General features: G+C 43.9%; 1 protein-coding gene across 2 annotated transcripts in view; it reads left to right on the top strand.

Moving 5' to 3' along the window:
• The window catches only part of tcf7l1b (transcription factor 7 like 1b), a 33,285-nt gene that overhangs the window by 2,170 nt on the left and 10,259 nt on the right, over positions 1-20,856 (top strand). For both annotated transcript variants that reach the window (XM_056419557.1, XM_056419558.1), the window contains exon 4: positions 17,152-17,235. In XM_056419557.1, the coding sequence (XP_056275532.1) occupies positions 17,152-17,235 (84 nt within the window). The remainder of the gene's footprint in view (positions 1-17,151; positions 17,236-20,856) is intronic.

Genomic DNA, 20,856 nt, shown 5'->3' on the forward strand with positions numbered 1-20,856 from the left:
CCAGGATGCAACATATATATCACATATTAAACATGCCTTAACAGCAGGTTAATAAAGCATGTAGGGACTTTACAATAGTTCAATACAAGTTAGCAATGTTGCAAATATGACACATATGTATGTTTTTTTTTTTTAAACACTAAGGTCAAATACAATTTTATTGGTAGTGACAAAAAACACCAATTCCAAACAAATATGCACCATTTGAAGTAATTTAAACAACAATATTTGGAACAGCAACCTACAAAATGCAATTTAACTATGCAAACTTCCTTGAAATAATCTCAGTTGGAGAGCTGTGTTCTTCTGAGTTCGTCCATCCCCCAATCCATGTCACATCCCCCCCAAAAACAAGTACTTTCGTTAAAGCCTGGCAGGCATCTGACTGAAAAGACCTCCTCCCACCCTTTTTTTCTGTCTCCTTTTCACTGTTCCAGGCCCACTCCCCTCGCCTCCCTCTACCTTCCATTCAATTAGAAAGGCGTTAGTTGGCCATTGTTATTCTGAACAGTCTTGATGGCTTCATTGGAGGTCTCCATCGGGGCTCATTAACTAAAAGGCTCCTCTGCTCAGACAAGGTGAAACATACCAGCGTGTAGATCGTCTATCTTGTTGCTTTAGGCCACCCGAGTTTCGGAGGAATAATATAAGAGATAAACATGCAGGAATGTAAATGCCTCACAATGTTTTGGGCTTTTTCTTGAGGAGTTTTAGCGAGGATGGTAGATGTGTTTGGGAAATTCAGGAACAAAAGTAGCAGTCTTAAGTAGCTGACCGAATTTTAGCAGCCTATTATATAGTCTCTGCTTTGTTGTGTCTTGTGTCTCTGGTATGAAAGCCTTTCACTTCCGTGTGTTCATGTCCAGCAAAACAAAGTCGAAAAATATATAAAAAAAGCCGTTGCTCTTGTTACTTAGGCAAAGTAGCAAATAATTGAAGAGGATTTGAAATTCAGAGGTATAATCCCCCATATTAGAAAAAGAAAAGAATGAGGTCAATGGGACAGAGCGAGCTGACTGTGTCAATCATCAGCGTGGCAGAAAACATGCAGGCGGACAATGGCTGGCATACTTAGCAGGCGTCTTAAGGTCCTCCATGTGGCTCACGGCTTAGTGTGAACGCAGTGAATTTGATTGATGGGAGGTTCGATTTTGCCCTATTTTCGGCTCACATTCCGGAGGTTTGGTTTGTTTACACCTGTGGATGAAGTTTGATACAGTCGGATGATATTTCCCAGTCGCCACACCCACGGCGGGCCAACAACTTAGTTTGAAGAATACGCCGATTGGCTTGTGAGATTAAAATAAAAATGTGCCCACAGGTTCATCTTATTTGTGTTGTAACCTCTCAACAAAAAATCCCATCTTATTATAGTGTTTGCCTTTAAAGCCCAGTTGGGACTGACAGATTAGTTTTATACGTGTGGTGAGGTATGTGGTTGTACTTCAGCTGCATGAGACACATTTAACTTATGGCTCTCCAACAGATCATGTGACTTAATGCCAGGCACTAGGCACTTCTAGTTTCTTATCTTTGAATGTAATGGAAATGTGTTTGTAATCACGTATCAAACAATGCACGTGAGTTATTCTGTTTACATTTCCTGCGTTTTTTTAAATTTTACAACTGACCCTTCCAGTCTGACATCTTTTCCTTTTCTTTTTTTTGCGCAATAATGAAGCCATCTCGAGCAGTAATATTCCGCATATATCAGCATTTAAAAGAAAACGCAGCTCGATAATACAAACAAGATGTTGCTCAAGAGTCGCTGCGGAGGGTTTGGGGCCAAACTTTTACATTTGTATGTGGCAACCCTATCATGAGCAATGAGAGACAGACAGACCTACATGGGATCAGCACACAGTTCCCCCGAGGGCCACGCATAACTGATTTAAAGCCTGCTCGGAGCTGACATTCTGCTGTAATCCACTGAGAGCTGAGGAGGAGGTTTTATGTTTGCAGAGATGTTCCACCAGACTACTGCCCGCTGCGGCGTGCGGGGCCAGACGGAGTTTCGCTCCCGACCCAGTCAGCCCGGCAAATCCAGTTTACTGTTTGTCGATTCATTGATGTGATTATCGTCACACTGTTCCCGTAGTGACAGACAAGTGCCAGATTTAATTGGTGAGCACACACTCCTGCTTGACGCCGCCTCTCGTCAGCTTCATCAGCACTTTTAGATAACTCTGCGAGTACATCATCATCATCGTCACCAAAGAGCGAAATGCCTCTTGTGTGTGAGAGGTGGCACGTAAGCGAGAGCGAGGTTAGACGCTCAAATATATCTTCATCAAATACGGAGCGGGACACTCCGACTCCGGAGCGCGATTGTTGAGGAGAAAATGTTTTGAGATATGAACGGCGAGCTCGCATGAGTCTGAACACGTCTGTGGCTACGGTTGCATGCCTCTCTGACTTCTTTTTTTTCCACTCTTTCTCCTGCTTTTGGTGCTTAAAAATGTTCGGACAAAGAAAAAGTCAACACAGACATTGTCCCGGTGAACAAAAGGGCCTCTCCCTGCATAAGCAAACGATGTTTGTGAGGAGGTGTCTTTTCATCGAGTGGCTCACTTGGCATTTCGCTCACCTTGCTTCGTGTGTGTGTGTGTGTGTGTGTGTACGTGAGAATGTGCACACATGCATGCGTGCACACATGTTTGTGTGTGTAAAGTCTGAGAGAGTGTGTGTGTGTGTGTGTGTGTGGGGGGGGGGTGTTCAGGTGAGCTCTGTGGATACTTTGCAACAGAGGGAACAGTGTTCAGCGCTCACATTCTGACAACCCTCAGTGTTGTGTTCCTGAATGTTAGCGCACAAATATTTTTTCAGCCAAGCACTGTGTCAACAGAGTGGACTTCTTTTTGACAAGGTTTATAGTTTTTAAAAGATTTTTCCTTCAAAGTCAAACACATCGACATCAATCTATGTACAATTAAAAACAGGTCGCGGGCAAACACAGTAATGGCATCGCTGCCTGAGAGCTCTTGTCTGGTTGGATTAATTTAGGTAAGGAACTAGAAATGTAATTCAATTTGGCAAAAAAAAATTGAAATATTAGATTAATCATGATTTAGTTTGAGAAGGAAGAGGGAGATGTTTGGACTACATTTTGAAATAGAAGCATTTTATTTAATTACAGTTGAGATTGTTGCATAGTTCAACAATTGTGTGTTTCGGGAAATTACTTTGACTTTAAAAAAAATAAAACCCAGTGTAAAATAGGTTTTAACCTCAGTGTGTCACTTTGAGTGAATATGTATAAATCAGTCGATGTATAGCAGAGATCAAAATCAGAAGTCAATATGAAGGAATTCTGTAGCTTTATGAGATTCACTACCTCCAGGAGCACGCGTCTCTCTTTCAGGCCGAGGGTGCTCGTGTTGACTTCCTTACATCGCTTGTATAGAACTGTGTGAAATGGTGTCAGTCCTGGTCTGTATCCTTCCCTCTTTGGTCTCTGTGGAAAGCATGAGCTGGCGTCAATTCCTCCCACTACCCCATACTCTGCTAGTTCACTACCTAAACCCACCCGCCCGCCTGACATTAGAAATTCTGTTTATAGCGCTCTCTGGCTTCTCCAGCGCGGCGGGGCGGGGCCCATCAGGAGCATCTCAGCACGCTTTGAGAAAAGGATAACCAACATCTCCCCTCTCCAGCCGCAGACTCGCCATGTTCAGCGACATCAATGAATGTCTTTGATGTGCCAAGATGAATATGTGCGCAAATGTGTTTTTATCAATGAATGTGTTTTTCTCGTTGGCCATGTGTAGCCACAGCTACCGTGCAGTTCGCTACGTTGCTTTCCCCGTGAAAATGTAAAACTGAAAAACTTGTGTTGAGAGTGTTTGAGTTGTGAGACATTTGGCCGGAGGTGAACATCTCTGACACACCTGAGTTCACCCCAAAAGCTCCGCTTTTACGCTTGGCTCCGAAACAGTTACAAAAAACAAAGGTCGTGGAGTTGAGGTTAAAGCAATGCTATCTCCAGTCCTCCACAGCTGCTCATTTTCAAAACAAGTTTTTTTTTTTTTTACCACTGGAAGATGGAGACACGTTTCATGTGTCATGTGAATGCCAGCTTAGTCGTGTCTGTTCTGTGGTCTTAACATGGAGCCCGGGTGCAGGGGAGGGGGGGGGGGGGTAGTCAGACTCACTGCCGGGTGACCAGTCCTGAAACTATTTCTGGTGAAACTATTCCTAATCATCGACTAATTCTCTAACGAGTTAATTCATTAAAATACCGTATTTCCAAATAAGAGATTTGCCGCTTTTCCTCTTTTTTTTGTCGTAACAGAATATCATTCAATTTGAATATATTTTGCTTTACGGTCTGTTAGTCAGACTTTAGGGATTTCAAGACATTATGGCTGCAACAAGTGCTTCTTTTTTTACAGTCAGATTCTTCTATTGATAAATTATTTTGGGCCACATTTGGGCTGTAAAATAGTAAAAAATACTCAATTTACTTTCCCAGAACCAACAGTCATATTTTTCCATTGCTTGTTTTTTATGACCAAAAGACAATCTTATTCTGTATATTGTCAAATACAACCACACCATCAACTTGTTTAAGCAATGACTTAAACAATTAATTAATAATTCAGAAGTTGCCAATCAATTCTCTGTCGGATCAATCAGATAATTCACAAGTCGTTCCAGCCCTGCACGGCTCTGGAAGAACCCCTCCAGATGAACTGATACTGAAAACAGTCCTCACTCATGCTTGTCTCTCACTGATAGCCGGGTGTTGGGGAGCCAGTCACCGGGCTGTTGGCCGGTTCCATATATACGTGAATGCCGTCCTCTCATAGCCATAACCACTACTGTTTAGCTCACATAAAGAAATGTTTTCCCTCTGTAATTGTACCTTAAACGCTTCACTCCATGCTAATAAAACGTGATTGTACAGCAGGAAGAAAAAGAAAAAGCTCGAAACAGGGTTTCATCAGTCTGGTATTCCAAGCAGCTGTTTTCAGTTTAAGCACTGCAGGCAGCAGGAGAGAGGGAACAAGAGGGAGGGAGGGGGAGAGAGAGCAGGCAGGAGGAGAGATTGTTGATGAGATGTGGTGGTGGGAGCTTAAACTGGGCCAGATACGGGTCCTGCTATTCCTTTGCCTGTTATCCCGAGGTGGGCCGGCTTCCAGACCTTGAGGCACTCACTTATCTGAGAGACTCGGTCTCCCACAGAGCGCAGTTTCTCCACCGTGGACCACAATGCTTTGCTGTTCCCTCGCAGTCTCAGACCAATCAGCAACCGGCAGGAGGCTATCAGATTGTGAACATGTTGCATCGATACTACTAAGATTCCACTTGGGTTCTCGTATAAATGTGCTCTCCTTGCGCCGGGTCTGAGAAAGGCCGTGTCATACGTGCGTCGCGTCATACTAAATTAAGAAGTGGATGGATATCCGTCCGTGATGAGGTTAGTGGAGCAGCTGTTCGTCTGGTTGCAGTTGTAAATCAGCGCGGCCGCTTCCCACTGAGTCCGTCCCCGTAACGGCGGAGCGACTTTCGGACAAGCGACGTCCCGCTCCCGCGTAAAGCCCGCACACAGAGCGCAGCCGGTCCGCGGTCGGCATCCACACATGTCGGTTATTACACCTTTCACGTTGCATGGATCTGTCTTTTGCTGTGAACAAATAGAGATTAAAAGCTACACATGCTGTAAATTCACAGCTGTAACCGATGATGTAACCGATGAGACCGACGTGCCATCTGTAATCTGAATTTAGCTCTGGCTCTAAAAACACAAGTAGAGTCTGTAATGGATCGTATGTTTGACGGCATAAATCTCGAGCAGAGCCACAGGGAACTTTGCGTGTTTTAATAGAGACATGGAAGCGGGACACATGCTGCCATGTGGTCACTGCCTCGGCCTTTGTCTGGAATACAAGGGGAAACAGAACTAAAGTATTCAAAACATTTTTGTGTTTACTCCGCAGTTAGCTATTGTTGTGTCAGTCTCTTCTCATTGTGGTTTGCATAATGTCTGACAAAAAGTTTAGCTTTATCTCCAAAAAGGTCATTTAAAATCCAACCGGTGTTTATGGTCTCCTGTTAATATTCGGCTTAAAGATGAATCCACCATTTTCAGAATCAGAATCAGTTTTATTGGCCAAGTAAGTTTGCACAAACAAGGAATTTGAATAGGTAAAGTGTCTCTCAGTGCTTACACAAAATATACATTTCAACACAATACAATACAGAACAAACAAAACAGTGCAGTACAGAATAAACAGTGCAAAACAGTGCAACGGTCTAAGAAGTTTAAGAAAGTGACTTAAAGTATATACAAGAGGAATGGCTATATACAGTAGCTGTGAAACAGTAGTGCCAGAAGAAGTGGAGAGTGCGAGAAGTGCAGGGATAAATATATATGCTACAGTGGGTTATTGTTTAGTAGTGAGACGGCGAGGGGGAAGAAACTGTTTTTGTGTCTCGAGGTTTTGGCGAACAGTGATTTTAATACAATCTTAATTATTAGACTGTATAGATTTTTTTCTACATCTAATTGCCATAACTTATTTAATAAAGTCATGAGCCTGTTTTTTGTGATTCTTTTAAATATTTTTAGATTAGATTCAGTTATTTCTGCTCTGTGATCGTTGTCTATAATCGTCGTCGTTGAAATATCATACACATAAGACCAATTTCCCCAAGAGATCAGCCTGCGCATCCTAATATTGATAAAAATGTAACCTTTGGGTGTCCCTCGCTTTCCCCGGTCACCTTCGTAAACCAATTGCACTTGTTAAGAAGTCACAATGTTCTGTGCGGCGACAAATTCGATTTAAGCCGAGCAAAGACACCAGTCATCTAAAATGTGTCGTCTCCTTATCTGGAACCAGACTTGTGAATCCTGTTAGTATAAACAAGCAGAACTTCTGACATTTGACATTGGCCCCGGGCCACACAATATCACCCTTTTCTGACCTTATCTGCTCAATTTAATATGATGAGGTAATGTGACGGTGATTATTTGTGAGTAATGGCCGTTGCAGGCTCCTCAGACACAAGACACTCTGTTGAGATAAAGGGATTCCCCTTGTGCCTCAGATGATCAGCGTGATTAGCTCCATTTGTTTGACGATGTAATCATCTGACACACTCGGGTCCGCCTCTCTTTCTATGAAACATAAAACGTGCATTAGCGTGAGATGAATCTCGTATTGTACGACCACGATGGACGTCGGAGTGTTGGATGGCAGTTCCACATCCTCCGCTGACATAATCCCTCATCTCTGTACATGGCTAAATACCAAATCCCCACACATGTGACTGACTTATTTGCTTCGAATTTAGAGTAGCAACATGAGGAAAAAGAAGATCTAATCAGCCTTATATGACATGGAGTAGGCCAAGGAGCCCTTTTGTTTGATTTGTACATGGGTTGGAGGGGCTGGCTATTGGAAATCCCTGAAGCAGGCTTTAGGGGCAGGTCTGATTCTCGTGTGAAATGGGAAGGCTCTATAGCTCTCGGCTGACTTGACTGGGGCTGTATGGGTGTGTTGGCAGGGGGAGCGCCGGTCATGAATAGGGTCTTTGACTACCTCAGACTTGCCCTGAAAGGCAGGACAAAGACCCTAGGGCAACGGCTTAGAGCCTCACAGCTGAGCTACAGAATGCTTGGCCCAGTCGTCCTCCCTCCTTGCCTGATTTAAATACTACAGTGGCTTTTAGCATTCTGGGGACGGAGGCTCGCATTCACCGCAGCACATTAACCATCAACTTTTCTCTCTGTTTTTGTTTACAGTATACTAATGCCAGAGCTGTTTACGTAATCTTTTGTGTCGAATCCATCAGAGGTGCTGGTAAATATGCATCAGTGACTCTCTTAAAACGGCCGGAAGATTCGCTCCATGTTGTTCGTAATAAGCAGAATTTATTTGGATACGGACCAACTGCCGGCATATGTGTGGGTCACCACGCATCACAACTCTGCTCTGGGTTGTTAATTATGGAAAGTGTGTTGCTTCTCTTTGTGCAAGATGTAGGTATTGGCAAATCAACGGGACAAAACACCTTGATTATTTTTGACGGGTTTGCGCGAATCGTCAGCGGCGAGATTTGCAGAGGCAGAATAAAAAGCCATAAATCTTTTCTGCAGAGTTAATGGGGTTATTTGAGTCCTGTCCAGACACTCTCTCCCCACAGAGTGTCTAGTTTCAGATGTCACTCAGAGCTTTGTTTGCCCCCCGGGGTGAAGGGTTAGAGGTCAAGGTTCAGGGCCAGTTGGCTGAGTGGCCACAAAAGCCCAGGCTTCCCCACAGCACATCCGATCCCTTCTTCCACACCAGCCTGCAGCCACAATGCAGGGATCAGTTTGCAACATTTGTCTTTTCTTATTAGAACCTAAAATTAAATTTCTCTCATGTCAAGAGTTTAATTATAAGGTTGTAGTTCATAGTTTCACAATGAAGTCATAAAAAAGTCTTTAGTTTCCTGCTGAAAACGTGAATTGTTACTCCGTAGAAACTTATTCACTGACAGTTTTGGAATAGTTAATTTACTGTCCGGATACTGTGTAAGCCCACTATTACCATAGTATTTACTTAGTATTACTTGCATGATTTGAGAATGTGTGTTTCTGAGGTTTCCGCACGGGCCGTTATTCTCTCTCTCTTTTCGGTTGGAATTCACAATCAAGAATGGCACCGCAGCAAAACCTCACGTCCAAAAAAAGTTCTCCGTTTCTTTGTTCCAAACACCTCCAAAACACAACCTCACCCGCATCAGCCCCCACCCACAAACTCAACCCCCCCCCCCCCCTCCTCCAACCACCACCACCACCCAAACATGTCCTCTAGCCAGGTTTATTATGCCGTTTCACGCAGACCAAAATTGCAGCTGCATGGAGAACAATCTGGAGCACATTAGCTCAGGCGCTGTGATTTATAAATTGTTTCTCAGGCCATAAATCCCTGCTGTAATTGTGCACAAGCACCCCTCTCTTTCTCCGGTCACTCCCCCTTCGTTCTCTCTCTCTCTCTCTTTCTCTTCCTCCCTCAGTCTCTCTCTTTTTCTCTGAGCAGCTTAAAGTTCTTGGGTTAATACTAATTGTTTGCAGAAGTGTGCAGTTTGGATTGAGGGAAAGTTTGTTGCATTGTGGCGCAGATCTAGGGCTCGCAGAAACAGCTCTCAGTGAAAGATAAACTGTCCTATTTTTTTTTTTTACGCCGTCCGTAAACCTCTTCTGTCATGTGGTGTGAGCTTAACGTCCAAAATGGGATGTGAGCATTTTGTCTTCTGCTCCATGTTGCTGTGGTTCATGCTCTGCATTCCTGAACACTGTGTAATTGTAAGGGGCCTCTCCTAAACTCTGTCCCTGGAAATTTGATATTTACAGCAGTCCATGATAGTAATCACCTTGCCGCTCTCATTAGATTGTATTAAAAGTGAAAGATAGCAGCAGCTGTATATATTGTTTCAAATCGCATGTCCAGCCTTGAGTTCTCAGGGGACATTTTTTAACTTTAAAAAGCGGAACAGCTCCTATTAATCAATGTTACATTGACTGGCAATTTTTTTGGAGCAAAGAAAAAATGACATTTGCCTGAAGGAGCCAGTTGCTGCTGAATGTTACTCCATTGTTTTGCTTTCAAGGGACCTGATGAACCTTGAAGAGGTAGGGGACCTCGTGACCCACCTCATCCCGCCTTGCGACTTCTCTAAAGGCTTTTTTTTTGTACAACCCCGAAAACCTATACGGTCTTACTGGAAAATTTATTCTTTACAAAGTTTAAGACATGTAAAACGATCTCTCGATGTGAACGTGAATTGAATTTACAGCCACACCTATCACAGGATCATGATTTAGCCCCCACATCTGTAGTTTGCAGGGGAATGACTTTTACAAATGTGTTACGGCATAAAAAAAAGTGTGGGCGACATTCCAGACCTCCCTGCAGTCTGCTGACAATACTCATAACTGATCCTGGAGAATGTCGGGGCAGTAAGTTGTGCACTTCGAAAAATTATACACGGCAACAAAGTTTTGTTGTAGTTTGTCTGATTTATTCTGTTGGAAGGAAACAAATGACAGATTACGGAATTATTTTTGCTTCTAGAACATTTGAATCAATTGACAATGTGTCGACAATATTGTTGTCATATATCACACATTTTTTCTAACAGAGTATACACACACGCTGTGGTTTTAATTTAAAACAGTCAGTCTCTGTATCCCTCGTCGAGGCATACCTGTGGCATGTGAATGTGTCTGCATGTTTGAGTAGGATGGGGGTGGGAGGGGGTGGGGGGGGGGGGGGGAGGAGTCGGGAGAGTGGAGTGAGTAGGGTTAGCGGTGGGGTGATAGGGATGTCAGGTAGTAAAAAGTGAGATGAGGCAGGGCCCGGAGTCGGCGGGGGCCTGGAGATTTGCGCCTACACTCAGCGAGCAAATACAGGAAAAAGCATCTGCAGGCAGCTGTGTGTGAGGGGGGGGGGGGGGGGTCGCTTGCTGTTGCTCAGGGCAGGGGGTTGGGGGTGTGGAGCTGGGTGGTAGTGTTGGGTGGTGGTGGAGAGAGAGAGAGAGAGAGAGGAGGAGGGGAGGTGGACTTGCAGAGTGAACACAATCAGCCCTCTGTTTTCATAAGACTTGTGGTATGTGAGAGCAGAAACAAATGTATTTAATTTAGGCCCCTTTCTCTCCCTCTGGCCTCCTCCACTAAACCCACTTATGCCCACCTTTCAAAACTGACTTTTTCCCTTCAAGATGCCCCGTTGCCTCTTCTGCCAATGTGAGTTACTCTTAGGACATTTCAAAAAAAGAAGAAGTAACAATCACCCACTGTGCCCTGTCTGAAAAACAAACACACTTTGAGACACACTTTTAGCAGACACGCTCACGTTCACTCTTTCGGTGGAGGTAAATATTTATCTGCGGTTACTCGAAAAAGAATAGAACAATATTTTTTCCTGAGTTTGGAGTGATTACTGTGCTGCGGTATTTGTCCTGTGCAGTGTGGATGCTGGATTATTGCCTCCTTCGCAGGCAACGCTGTATTATATAACCTATATAATAACCTATATAATAATAATATTATATAACCTAACCTTATGTAACCTATCCTGTCTCCAGTCAATTTGTGTTCGGTCATAGATGAAAAATTCAGGTCTCACTTGTGTGTCATTGGCGTAGACTTGGACACACCTACACACACACACACACACACACACACTTGATCGAGCTGTACTGTAAACATCCAGCCAACCTCGGGTAACCACATCGTGTTCTGGAGTTAATTATACAGACGTTTACGGCTGTGAATTTCTATGAAACACGGCTACTCCCCAAACAATAATAAAGTTGTGTTCCTGTGCAACTGGACAAACAATGCCACAGGACACAGAGAAGGACGACATCTTTGACATTTGAGGTGTAGCCTGTCTTGACATCAGATCACGCTGACATTAGCGCAGCAGTTTGGCACAATTGAAAGCAGATCTCCCAGGTATGGGAAACCACATAACTGACTACACATAATTGACTTGAATAGCTTCGCACCCTCCCCTCAGTCTTTATGAGACGGCCTTGCTCTTACCAGATGCATAATTATTTTCTTGTGTGTCTAATTATACAGAGAGTTTTATATGACCTGCAGTTGTGCTCTGTAACAGAATTACTCACTTATTCCTATGTTTAACCTCAGTGAGACTGAACTGTTTTTTTTTTACAACGTCTGATTTGAAGTACTTGGAAGTTAGTGAGACAGAATAAGAACAATGGCAGCTTCATTTAAAAACTACATGAGCTCTAAATGTGTGGATACAGGAAGCAATAACTCAGGATCATGTCACGCAAAAAGGAAAAAAGCGGAAAAAACCTGATACAAATAATTGCTTGAGTTGCAAAAATGCAAACTCCCGCTGAAGTTGCTGCCGACTCACTGGGACAGAATATTAAAGAAGCTCTTTAGGGGGGTTTATCTTGGCCTTGTATAGTGTTAATGCTGTTTTATTACTGAAACAGCAGTAAATTCCCTCCCAGGACTTTTCAAATAAACCCAGTTTGCTGGCTTGCTTGACCCTGTACAGAATATGCATGAGGCAAGTCACACCTTTTCTCATTGACTTTATCAAAGGTTGAGTATTGGAAATACTTTCCAGTAAATGGACACTTGACCACTTAATATGCAGAGCAAGAATCATGTTCATATTTTGTAATAGATTACTGACACGTAAAGTTCCTTCGTAGTCTCCTCTTAACCCATTGAGGGGCTCCTGGTATCCCACGTATGCTACACACAGACGCATTGGGAGCCGAGTGTGTAACCATCTTGGAAATCTTGGAAAAACCTTGTCGTTGTGTTGTTGGGACCTCCCTCGCGCTGCCTCCCCTCTTCACTCTCCCCTCTCCCTCTTTGCACTAATAGTTCTTTTGTGTACAAGAGCATGTTAAGAGGCCAATGAGCCTGGCCTTAATAGGCCACGTTGCCATAGAAACCACAGCACTCTGGATGTCTGACCTTTGACCCAGTTTTTTTTTACTGGCTGTGAATAAGAGTCCAGGGCGACCAACCGGGTCACAATAGAGGCCCGGCCAACTGAGGGAGTGCCCCTGTCATAGTCACTTAACTTCATTCCTCTATGGGCTAATGGACACTTCAAATGTTGTAGCCAGGATGCTATCTCCATTGCAGGACACCAGGCTTCTCAGGGCAAAGATAACGTAAAGAGACTCCATATTTACATTTACAGGTTCCCGATGAGCTTTTTATACACACATCCAAAACGCATCTCCGCGAATAAAATGCCAGGATCCAAAATCCAGTTAATCTGTTGAGATGATGAATTATAATCCATCAATTACACCCTCGCCAAGATATAGTTGTAGTTTCTTCCTCTGTGTCCCTTCTTTTAAAGATAGCTTTAATTAATAACTTCCTCCCTGGCTAATCTACTTACTTCATAGTGGACCGGATAATAGGACATGGTCCCCATTCAGAACAATTTGCAGTGGCACAGTGGTGCATTGTGGGTCCGACCAACTGAGCCGCTTGTCGTTTCCCCATCAATTACACAGTAATTAGCACAATGACTGCTGAAGTTTGCTCAAGAATTGTCAATGTAATTGCCTCTAATGTTAGTAAACAATGAGCTTTAATGCAAACTCTTGAGACAAGGCGGGGGGCTACTTATCACATTGTCTTTGTTGTCGAAGCTTTAATTGTGTTTCATGCATAGATCAGGTTGAGGTGTCAATGGCCCTGCAGGAGCAGGTGATATCAGCACAGCAAAGCGGGGAGGGACTGTTGTGTCGGGGGCCTGACGCGGCCATTGTCTGAAGTCGCTGTTCATATGGGCAGGGGACGGTAATTAACACCTCAGCCAAACAGCAAGCTGTGCGGCCCATTTGTTTTCTGTTGGGGGGTAAAAGAAAACAATGGGGAGGGGTTCTCCACACAGTAGGTGATTGACATTATCTGCTGGAGCGATCCGTCGAGGCATTCCTGCTGCTGCGCTATTCAACACAAGTTAGGCGAAGCCATTTCACAAGCGTCAGAGCTGCCACTTTATAGACATTGACTCTTTTATTTGTTGTTTGACTTTGTCGGAGTGTTTGCGTTTGACTTGTTCAGTTAATGCAACTCCGCATAAGATGCAATAACATAGAATATGATTTAGAGAGGAATAGTGAATACGCATACACTCGCGTTCAAAAGTTTGGGGTCACTTAGAAATGTCTTTATTTTTCAAAGAAAAGAACTGTTTTTTCAAGAAAGATAACATTAAATTACACACTATACATTATTAATGTGGTAAATTAATATTCAAGGTGGAAGTGTCTGGTTTCGAATGAAATATCTCCATAGGTGTATAGAGGCCCATTTCCATCAACTATCACTCCAGTGTTCTAATGGTACATTGTGTTTGCTAATCGCCTTAGAAGACGAATGTCTGATTAGAAAACCCGTGCAATTATGCTAGCACAGCTGAAAACAGTTCTGCTGGTGATATAAGCTATACAACTGGCCTTCCTTTGAGCTTGAAGTTTGTAGAACAAAGTTAATACTTCAAATATTAATCATTATTTCTAACCTTGTCAATGTCTTGACTACATTTTATATTCATTTGATAAATAAAAGTGTGATTTTTCATGGAAGACACAAAATTGTCTGGGGTGACCCCAAACTTTTGAACGGTAGTGTATCTGCGGTTTTCCAGAATGAAGACATGTTTGATGCATACTTTTCAGTATGTTTACACATTTTATAGAATTATACAAAATATAATTTAACATTAATATTATTTTTGACTCGAGTTTCTGCCGTCCTGAAGTCGACAGACAGTAGCTAGTAAAGTTTTGGATCTTTTTTTTCCTGTCCCTTTGGCAGAGTGTTTGACTTAGTTTGAAAGCAAATGTCCAGACATCTGTCTCTTCTCCATGCTCTGATGTTGGCCTGCAGTACGGCACCACACACTTCAGAGATGACAAAGACTCTTGGCTGGGTTTTCCTTCGCTCTGTGAGAGCGATGTAACAATTAGAACCCAGCTCTGGCAGGCCACATGCCCCAGAGCATATGTTGCATTCTCTCTGTTCGAAAAACCAAAGGGCTCCAGTGCAGCTTTTTGGAAAATCTCAGTGGCATCCTTGCCACCTTTGTCGCATCTGGGTCCTGTAGAAGTAGCACATTCTACTGATGTCTATTCTGAGTGTTGGAGGCAGCAAGGAGGGCTGGAAGACAATTAGAGAGCTATGAAAATGGATCAACTAAACTTCACTTTCGTTACACATTTCTTTCAGTAGTCCGTCCGAGTCTATTTACCAGAGCTTCCAGCTCCCATGCTGAAACAGACATTGCTATGGGCCCAACCATATGTCTGTTATTTGTTTCTTAGAAAATAAGGGCATGTGTAAAGCACCACTACATGTCGTGCAGTTACATTGATAACAATGTATATCCTGTCTCGACCTTTTACAACAATTTAATATGACAGATAACTATTTTAATCATCCATTTAATGCGCTGTCTATCATTCAGCTGTCCTTACTTTTTTTCTTACACTTCCCTCGTGGTCTATTTTTTCCCTGAGAAAGTTTTTGCTGAGCCCACGAGTCCTCGCCTTTTGTTTCCCGAAACAACTCATCGACCCAAGCACCCTTCCTCTCTGCCTCTCATGTGTTTGTGAGTGGTGCGTTGCAGTTGTCTGGACTGGAGCTAATGTGACAGTGTGCGGCTGGCATTACCTAGCTGGATGTTTCAGGGAGTGTGTGAACAGTTGCTCCATAAGGCATGCTGGCAATTAAAGAAAAGTAGGCGCTCAGTAAAAAAAAAGTGCCTGGAGGCATGTTCCTCAGTCCTGGCAGAAGCTGTCAAATAAGGGATGGATTGGGCGGGAGAGCCGGGGTGGGCACGGCAGGGCAAGACCAAACGCTCACAATAGCGCTCGTTTCATTTGTGGAAGGACTCATGATTGACATAGATTAGACAGAGAAAACTGCATTGTTTTGGATTTTTCCTCCGGAGAGCAGCATTCATTAGGCGCCATGCACACAGCAGAGTAAAGTTTCAATAGCAGCCTCTAAAAGCAACTGCCTCCTGACAGTTGTATGGACTTGGGCCCATTAGTTGGAACTTACGATTCAGCCTTGAGCAGTATAGTGAAAATGAAGAGGGCTGATGTCAACTCCAAGAATTCCCCCCCTTTTCGAAGGGAAAAAGGGTCCCCTTCCCCCTGCCTTGGTCTCTGTTGGACCCCAGCTGTCAGGAAACAATACCCTCTGCCTGCTCCGACAAACTCATTCCTGAAAATGTTTTTTTTCCCTCCTCTCCCTTTTCCTCCTCCTGCTATAATGTCTTTTCCATTTTTAAACCACAGCCATCCAAGCTTCCTTCCTCCTTACAAACCCGGAGTGATGAATGAAGTTTTAAAAATCAGAACCTGAAGGCACGACTCCCCCAGTTTGCATGTTTGTCATCATTTATCCGGCAAGAACTTTTAAAAAACGGGGGGGGGGGGGGGGGGGGGAAAAAAAAGTCTGATTCTATTTATTATCTTCTCCATTTATCATGTGTTTGCTCTGGGTGGACGGCAAACTGTTAGTGCATAGGAATTCATGAGCGCAACGCTATTTAAATAACCGAGGGTGCATTGGGAGTTTGTGTGATCGCAACTTCCAGACAAAATGTATATAAACCATAATACTTTCCCATGCACAAAAGCCATCTTTAATGATTTTATGATACCTTTATATCTCTGCATTGCATTGGCCTGGATTAGCAACATTAAACCTATCCAAAACCCTTTTAATTAATTTGAAATTGTACTACTCCAGAGAGAAAATCCCCATGCATGACGAGCTGCTGTGTCCGGTATTTAAACTGATTCATAAACCAGATGGTTGAGCAGTGCTTTTGGAGCTCTGGCTTCATGCTATCTCCATTGCTGGAGGAAGAAAGAAAGAAAGAAAAACTCAGCTTGTTGTTTGAAGCAGTGAATCATGAACGTTCTCCTCGAGTACGCACGGCTCTAACTAAGGAGCGGCCGGCGGTAATACGGTGATGGAAATCTCTGTGAGGTGAGAAGAAACAAGAGGGAGAGAGCAAACATTTCCACAAAACCCTTTATGATAACTTTGATACATGTGCGAAAAGTAGGGATACTGAATGGAGGAGGTACTTTTTTGGGGGGTTAAAAGGCCAAACCAATGGGACGGGAGTTAGCCTCCAGTCCGCGGCTCGACCTCTTTGCTGCTCTGTAAGTGGGCCTTCCTTCCAGCTGTCTCTTCCCACCCGCTCAGCGACGGGCGCCCACAGCTGGCCTCTTGTTTTTCCTTGACAAACGGCAATTTCACAGTCCTCCACCAGTCCGTTGTGTTCACATTGCTCTCCCCACTCTGCCCCGTGCCAGAAATCACTGTCTGACTCCAGCAGCGGTGTGGGACTGGTACAGGTGTCTGCTGGAGATCTCCGCGGGCGAGACACCATTCATACTACTTGTGCACGCTTCAGTCCCTTCAGCACGGCAGGGACATTTCTTTGTTGTCAAATAGAGCCGGAGAGTTTATTTTTTTGTTCTCTCCATCATCTTTTCTTTTAAACGCACTCTGTTAAATGTTATATATTGGATTTTTTCATTACCGTGTGTATTTTCCCTGTCGAATGTTTGCCGCTGTTATATAAAATGCTCCTCCTTTTCTGTCACCCGCAGTACCTGCAGATGAAATGGCCTCTTTTGGACGTTCCTGGATCTGCAGGACTGAAAGACTCCCGTTCTCCAACTCCGGGGCATTTAGTAAGTAGACACTGAAACCGGTGTACCATGGGAAAAACTGTGTTTGACAAAAGAGAACGATTGGACGAGGGCGGAAAAATTATTATGAATTTCCACGTCAACATTTCACACACCAGACAACTGAACACCAGCCGTGTCCCACCGCTTTCCCTCCCTTATTATAGAGCACTAATAGGCCATCGGTTCCTCGGGGCTAAATCGTACGGGACATTAACTTAGTTATCAAACAAATCACGTTAACTTGGGGGGAACTAGAGTGGGCACTCGGTAGATCGCATACCTTCGCATATCACAAGATTGGGCATTGAATTATGAACATTTTGGCATTAGTTGCATGCCAATTGGATAGAAATTCACCGTGCTATGGTAAAAAGAAGAGTTTGACCTTTTCATGACCTTGACCTTTGACCCGATCAATCCCAAAATCTAATCAAATGGTCCCCGGATAATAACCAATCATCCCACCGAATTTCATGCGATTCGGTTTAATACTTTTTGTGTTATGCGAATAACACGCATACAAATAAATTAAAAAATAAATAAATACACGGCGATCAAAACATAACCTTCCGCATTTTCAATGCGAAGGTAATCAGTTTACTGGGAAACATGCTTTAATCAAACGATCACCATGATGTCACAATCCACAAATACAAAGGTATAGTGTGCATGTAAATGTCCTGGTTCCCATCCATCCATCCATAACCCCAATAGCACCCGCAGGCAAACTGCTGAGCAGTCTGTCTGTCTTTTGCCACAAGAACTCCATAAATCTCTCAGCTCGAACCTCCTTGTCATTCTTGAACTTTCCCACACAGGTGTGAACTAGTCATCCCGGTGTCTCACTCTGGTTAGACAATGCAGGGCCTCAGCAGACCTGTTTGGTTTGTGGCTTCACCGAGAGATGTGTGTCTGAGATTGAAAACATTCAATAACACGAGCATCTATCTGGCAGCTCACCTGCTCGATTGTATCAGGGTGTTGTTTAGTCAGTGGAGTCATATAAAGCGTCGCACGGAGCAGAACACTGTCGTAAATACAGCCGTTGATATACATGACCTCACATGTCCTGTCTCGATGTGCTTGCTTAGTTTGTGGTGGATTCACATAATCGCAGCGATGCCCATGATAAGTCCTCATTGAGCACAGTCAATGGGACATTGTTGGGATGGGACGGAGTTTGCTCATGGGAATCCAGGACTGACTTGAGTCTCAATAGAAATCAATTCGACATATTTATTAGAATACATGTTGACCTGGCAGAGACCCTGTTGATTTCCCTGTGAGACACGGCAGCTACTTTGTGAAGATGTGTTGAAGAAAATGTATTTTTAATAGTTTGGACAATGTGTAATTTGATAAAATCAGGGAATCTACATAAATATGGAGACATAATTAAAAGGAAAAGGTCAAAACAGTGAGTTTGATAGAAGCAGTTGAATTTAAAGGAAATGAAAGCAGATTGGCCGAGCTGGAGTTCTCCGGTCTGTCCCTCCGTGGTTGCTGCTCCTCTTCCTGTGGCTCTGCCAGTCGTCTTCTTTTTGCTTGGCCTTCATCTTTGAATGTCATTAATCCAGAGAAGTCAATACAGAAAGAAACATTGTAGAACACTGAGAATGTGAGGAATCCAACCATTTTGTGGGAGAAACGTTCCTCGCATCCGAATAATAAGCAGCTTTCGCCTTTTGTGTACTCACATATCTACTTTCTTCAAGTTTGCAACATTTATCCCTTTGTTCTATGCAATTAAATGTATTTTAGATGCCTTCATATCTACACATAGGAACTTATAAATACCTATACAGTATCGACATTGTTGTTAGCATGGAAGGAGGCTTCTTTGTATCTTGAGTCAATACTGTGAACTGTTTAATATCATTCTACTATTTGTATCGCTGTTGAATAGCACAGCTCTAATAAAACTGCCGTCCAGTGCCAAAGATTGCAAATGAAACACGTAATTTGGTTGAAAAAGAAAACGGGATAACATCAGTGTCTCAGAACTCGTGCAACACGTTCATTTTAAAGCCGTATAAAAGGTGGGGAAGTTCATTGAAAGGGTATTATTAGCCCTCAGTATGTGAACTAAAAGAGGAAGTCGCCATGCTTGATCTGGTGACCTGTGACGAGAGGGTCATTTGATTAGCGGTGGGAAACACTAATACCGGGTGCGGTGTACCCTTGGCACAGAGGAGAGTGAAACACCCTGCTGTGGACTTACCCCCCACTCTGGGCCAGGAGCCCACATGCCCCTCTGGTGCGCTGCTGCTGACAGGGAGCCAGGCTGATTATGTGCTCATTACTCCAGCCGAGGAGAGAGTGGAATAGTGGGAGGGGAGCAGCAGGCTGGCTCCCCAGGCCTGCAGGCTCCCCAGGCCCCAACACTGCACTAATGAGAGCAGGGGGAGCGGATGGGCCACACATGGGGGGCCAGGGATTACTGCCCAGGGCCAAGAGGAGCCAGAGAGAGAGAGAGAGACCCGAGGAGAGGAGACACCAGCAGGGACTCCTGGAGCAGACTTGGAGTCCGAACATCATTCTGCAAGCGTGTGTTGAATCTGACAATGTTGTTTTTTGCTTTTATGATGGACTGTCATGGTTTGGAATATCCGTCTGGATTTGCTTGCAGGCACATGCACATCTTACATTTGTATATGCATGTCAAGTATTCACAATGTTGGTGGACTTAAAAAGCTTTTACAGTCGATTAGTTACAGACCTGCTCTGTCAAGTGTCTCCACAGATTAATAAATCATCCACTGGCAAGCCTCCGCTTGAAGACGTTTTTTGGTGAATTATATCACCTCTCTCATCCACACATACGCCGACAGAGATTAATGCTGCAGTTGCGTGTAAACTGAAATTGCTGTGATATTTCTGATAATTCTGGCCATTTGGACCAAGATAAAAGGATGCTAAGTAGAAATACCAAAGTCCAGGGAAGACCATCCTGTCACTGTGCAGATTGGGTCCATAAGGCCTCTATGCTAATCAGCCCGCTCTGGCCTGAGATCCTCAATTATTCAACAGACAGGTTTGTTTAGCATTCAGTTGGTATTGCTTTTGGTAGTAATGGTGGTGCCGGTGTGGTGGGAGGACTGGGAAGACAGGAGCCAGCTTTTCATACACACACATAAACACATTCGGCACCCTAAAACCCCCACATAGACCCCTGTGCGCTGAATGAATAATACATCAAAGGCGCTGCAGGGCCAGGTGATGCAGTAAAGGGAACATGTCAGCCATCAGTAGTGGCCGAGCTGGAGAGGAGAGGAGAGGAGAGACGAGGAGAGGAGAGGAGTGACGGGGAGAGGAGAGGAGTGACGAGGCGGCGTTGCTCTCTGAATCATGTGCCTCTCGTGCTCATCTTCCACAACGCAACGATTCACAGTCATTAACACTCTCCTGATAGTGATGTGAAGGCCGCGTACTTCCATCTCTGAGGTCATTCCGTCACTTGCAGTAATTTGTCCATAATGCCTAATCTCTGTCATTACCGACTCCACTGACAAGGACAGTTACTCTGGATTAGAGGGAGCTGTGACTCTGTAATGAGGTGGAACTGACTAGCGGTGTCCCTCGGTAACTTATCGGATCACGGTGCACTCGGTGCTCGGATAT

Source organism: Pseudoliparis swirei, chromosome 7 (assembly GCF_029220125.1).
Source record: "Pseudoliparis swirei isolate HS2019 ecotype Mariana Trench chromosome 7, NWPU_hadal_v1, whole genome shotgun sequence".
Taxonomy (NCBI): Eukaryota; Metazoa; Chordata; class Actinopteri; order Perciformes; family Liparidae; genus Pseudoliparis; species Pseudoliparis swirei.